This window comes from Bos grunniens, chromosome 8, assembly GCF_055505025.1.
Source record: "Bos grunniens cultivar Pamir isolate PY7600 chromosome 8, Bosgru_T2T1.0, whole genome shotgun sequence".
In the NCBI taxonomy this organism is placed as follows: domain Eukaryota; kingdom Metazoa; phylum Chordata; class Mammalia; order Artiodactyla; family Bovidae; genus Bos; species Bos grunniens.
In genome coordinates, this window is record NC_141172.1 from 85,279,288 (window position 1) to 85,281,924 (window position 2,637).

Here is a 2,637-nt window from a genome sequence, read left to right on the forward strand (position 1 = left end):
CAAGCATTGTCTGAGCTCCAAGTATAAAGAATCGAAACGTGATTAATGTCTGTCTCTAACAGGATGAGAAGCTGGTGAGTAGAGCTACAGGGTTGGATGGTTGGGGAGGGGCTGTGCTGCCTTCTCTACTGTAGTCCCTGCCCACACTCAGGAGCCCTTTGTGACCAGAGCACAGCTCTATGATGGGGACCTAGGACTTTAGTCCCTCAGCATACACCCTGTGCTTAGTTGCCTGAGGACAGCAGTGTGGTTCAGATGGAGACTCTTCTCGGCTCTCTTAAAAGCACCTTTGATCCTTGGCTGGACTCCGATTCCACTTCCTGGGTGACTGAAACCATCCTTGTTACTCTGTTTGGACTGGGGCTCTTTTTCCTGTTCTTTCCCTATTTCCAGAATAAACCAACTTTACCACCTCTTAGGAAACACAGAAACACCAGGAAGGTAAGGAACCCTTGGCCCTGATCAACAAACACATGATTCTCTCTTTTTTCCTATTATTTCCAATTTTCTGAATCAACTGGAGAGACTCTTGAGATGGGAAAGAATAGAACTATTCTCAAGGAAGAATAAAACATCACCCCTCTAGGGACAAATTAGACTGGGCAGGGGACACAGTGAACACTACGATTTCTATCCAAATATTTCAGACCAGTTGTCCAAGTGTGGAAGAGGGCTTCAGGAAAGGTCCCAAACACAGTGACCAGGGGGTGAGGACTGGATACTCAGTTCATCTCAACTGCAGCACAGGACTCTGAGCACCGGTTCACCAGTCACAGGATAAGTGTCTTGGACGAGGGCTGAACGAGGGCAGTGCTAAAGCCCTGAGAGCCTCAGAGCAGGGGCTGGGGTGGGGCTCTGGATTGGGAAGCAGAGGTCTACTGAAGGGAGATCGGATTCCCCCACACGTCTGAAAATGTACGTGTTTCTTGGGCAGTGGAACAGTGAGAAAAGAAATCCAGGGTGAACCTCACATTGAAAATCCTACTTTATGTTCTACAAGAAGGAAAACAAAATATTTTTGTCCCCTTCAAAAAAAATGAGTAAAAAGAAAGAAAAACCACAGATCTCCGTTAGTTAAATGTAGAAAGTCTTATTATATATATGGACCCTGAGTAGCTAGCTGATGCTTGTCTAGAGAGGGGAGAATGAGAACTGGGTTCAAGGTCCTCGTTTTTTCTGTCCCTCAGCATCAAATGCAGCCGAGCGGGAGATGCAGGGATAGGAAGACAGATAGAGCTTTGAAAGGTAGGTTCTGATGTTTGGTCCTGTGTCTCTCAGGGCCCTGAGGACCCAGCTCTGCAGGCTCCTAGGAGGTCAGTGGTAGTTCCTGTCCCTCGGTAAACAGAACCCCCAGGGAAGCTCCTGGGAAGAGAGCAGAATGCAAATACTTCCCAGATTCCCCTGCAGAATGAAGTCCTGAGGGGCTTGGAAAAGGGTGTGGCCCAGCAGGGGTGTGTGGGCTGCATTGAATCAGTAGCCCCTGGATTAGGAGTGGGACCTCTAGTTCTGAGCCTGAACACAAGGTTTAACATCATTCAGATTCCTCTGTGAAGTGACCCCTGCCCATTCTTCCCCAAGGGCATTGTAAAGGCAGAAAAGGATCAAGGATGTGGAAGCAGTTTGTAAATGATAAACCCTTTCCTGAGCTTCACCATCATTGTCAGGCATTCTGTGGCCTTGGGTGCTGGTGCTTGGGCTCCAATCTCCCAGGGGTGTCCCCTTAAAGAGACAGTGTACTTAACCGCCTATAAGACCCCTAGGCCCCTGTCTTCACCATCATGACCCAGTCTGCTGATTTCAAGCTTGCAGAGATTGCCTGAAAGAACTGGAAGAGGTCCGGGACTTGGCTTCCCATCTGCAAAGGTAAAGAACCTTCCCTATCTCTCCTGGGTTCCTCTTCCTCCCAGAACTTCTGGTGTTATCCCAGGGAGACAGGCAGCCTGGGGCTGAGTTGGGAGGGGGAGTTCTAGGGAGTGGGAAAGTCTAAAGCCCTGGGGTGAGGACAGCAGGAGCATTGTGAAGTTGCCTGGGGGCCAGGGAGGGCTGTGGGCTGCAGGTGCCCACCCTTGCTTGGCCTGCCCAGCCCTCCTGGCCACAGGGGCTCCTGGCTACAGCTTGTGCCTCCTGTCTCCTGCAGACACCTGGGGAGGACTACTGACAAGGGCACCATTCATCAGCTCTCCTCTCAAGAAACCCCTGGCGAGGTATACAAGCAAGCCCCTGCTGGAGCCCACTAGCCATGTAGGCAAGAGGCTGCTCCCACCATGTCCCCACCTCCGCTGACTGAGCAGCCTCCATCTCAGGCCTCCACAGTTTCTCCAAGATCAGTGACCTCAGTTTCTGTTCACTCAGATTCCTTCCTGACTCTCTCTCAGCACCAAAGCTTTTCCTTCCCCTGGACAGACTTTCACTTCGGCCACCTGCTCTTTCCCCTTCCCTGCCATGCCCTCCTGACCCAGGGGCTGCCCTGCACCTATAACAGACTCCTCTGAACCCCCTCCCCAACAGGCTCCATGATGTGTCTCACTAGGGCTACTCCTTAGCACTCCCACTGAGCACCATCTCACACAGTTCATACCCTCTCCCCTTGGAGACCAGCCATCTCAGGCCTTGTTCTTTCAAGCTGTCCCCTTTCAG

The 2,637-nt window shown here is 51.3% G+C and overlaps 1 protein-coding gene across 1 annotated transcript in view; it reads left to right on the top strand.

Annotated features, from left to right (window-relative positions):
- The first annotated feature begins 255 nt into the window (after positions 1-255).
- The window catches only part of LOC147367604 (spermatogenesis-associated protein 31E1-like), a 29,364-nt gene continuing 26,982 nt past the window's right edge, over positions 256-2,637 (top strand). The window contains exons 1-4 of the mRNA XM_086315657.1: positions 256-441; positions 1,188-1,245; positions 1,803-1,863; positions 2,138-2,204. Coding sequence (XP_086171783.1) covers positions 256-441; positions 1,188-1,245; positions 1,803-1,863; positions 2,138-2,204 — 372 coding nt within the window. The remainder of the gene's footprint in view (positions 442-1,187; positions 1,246-1,802; positions 1,864-2,137; positions 2,205-2,637) is intronic.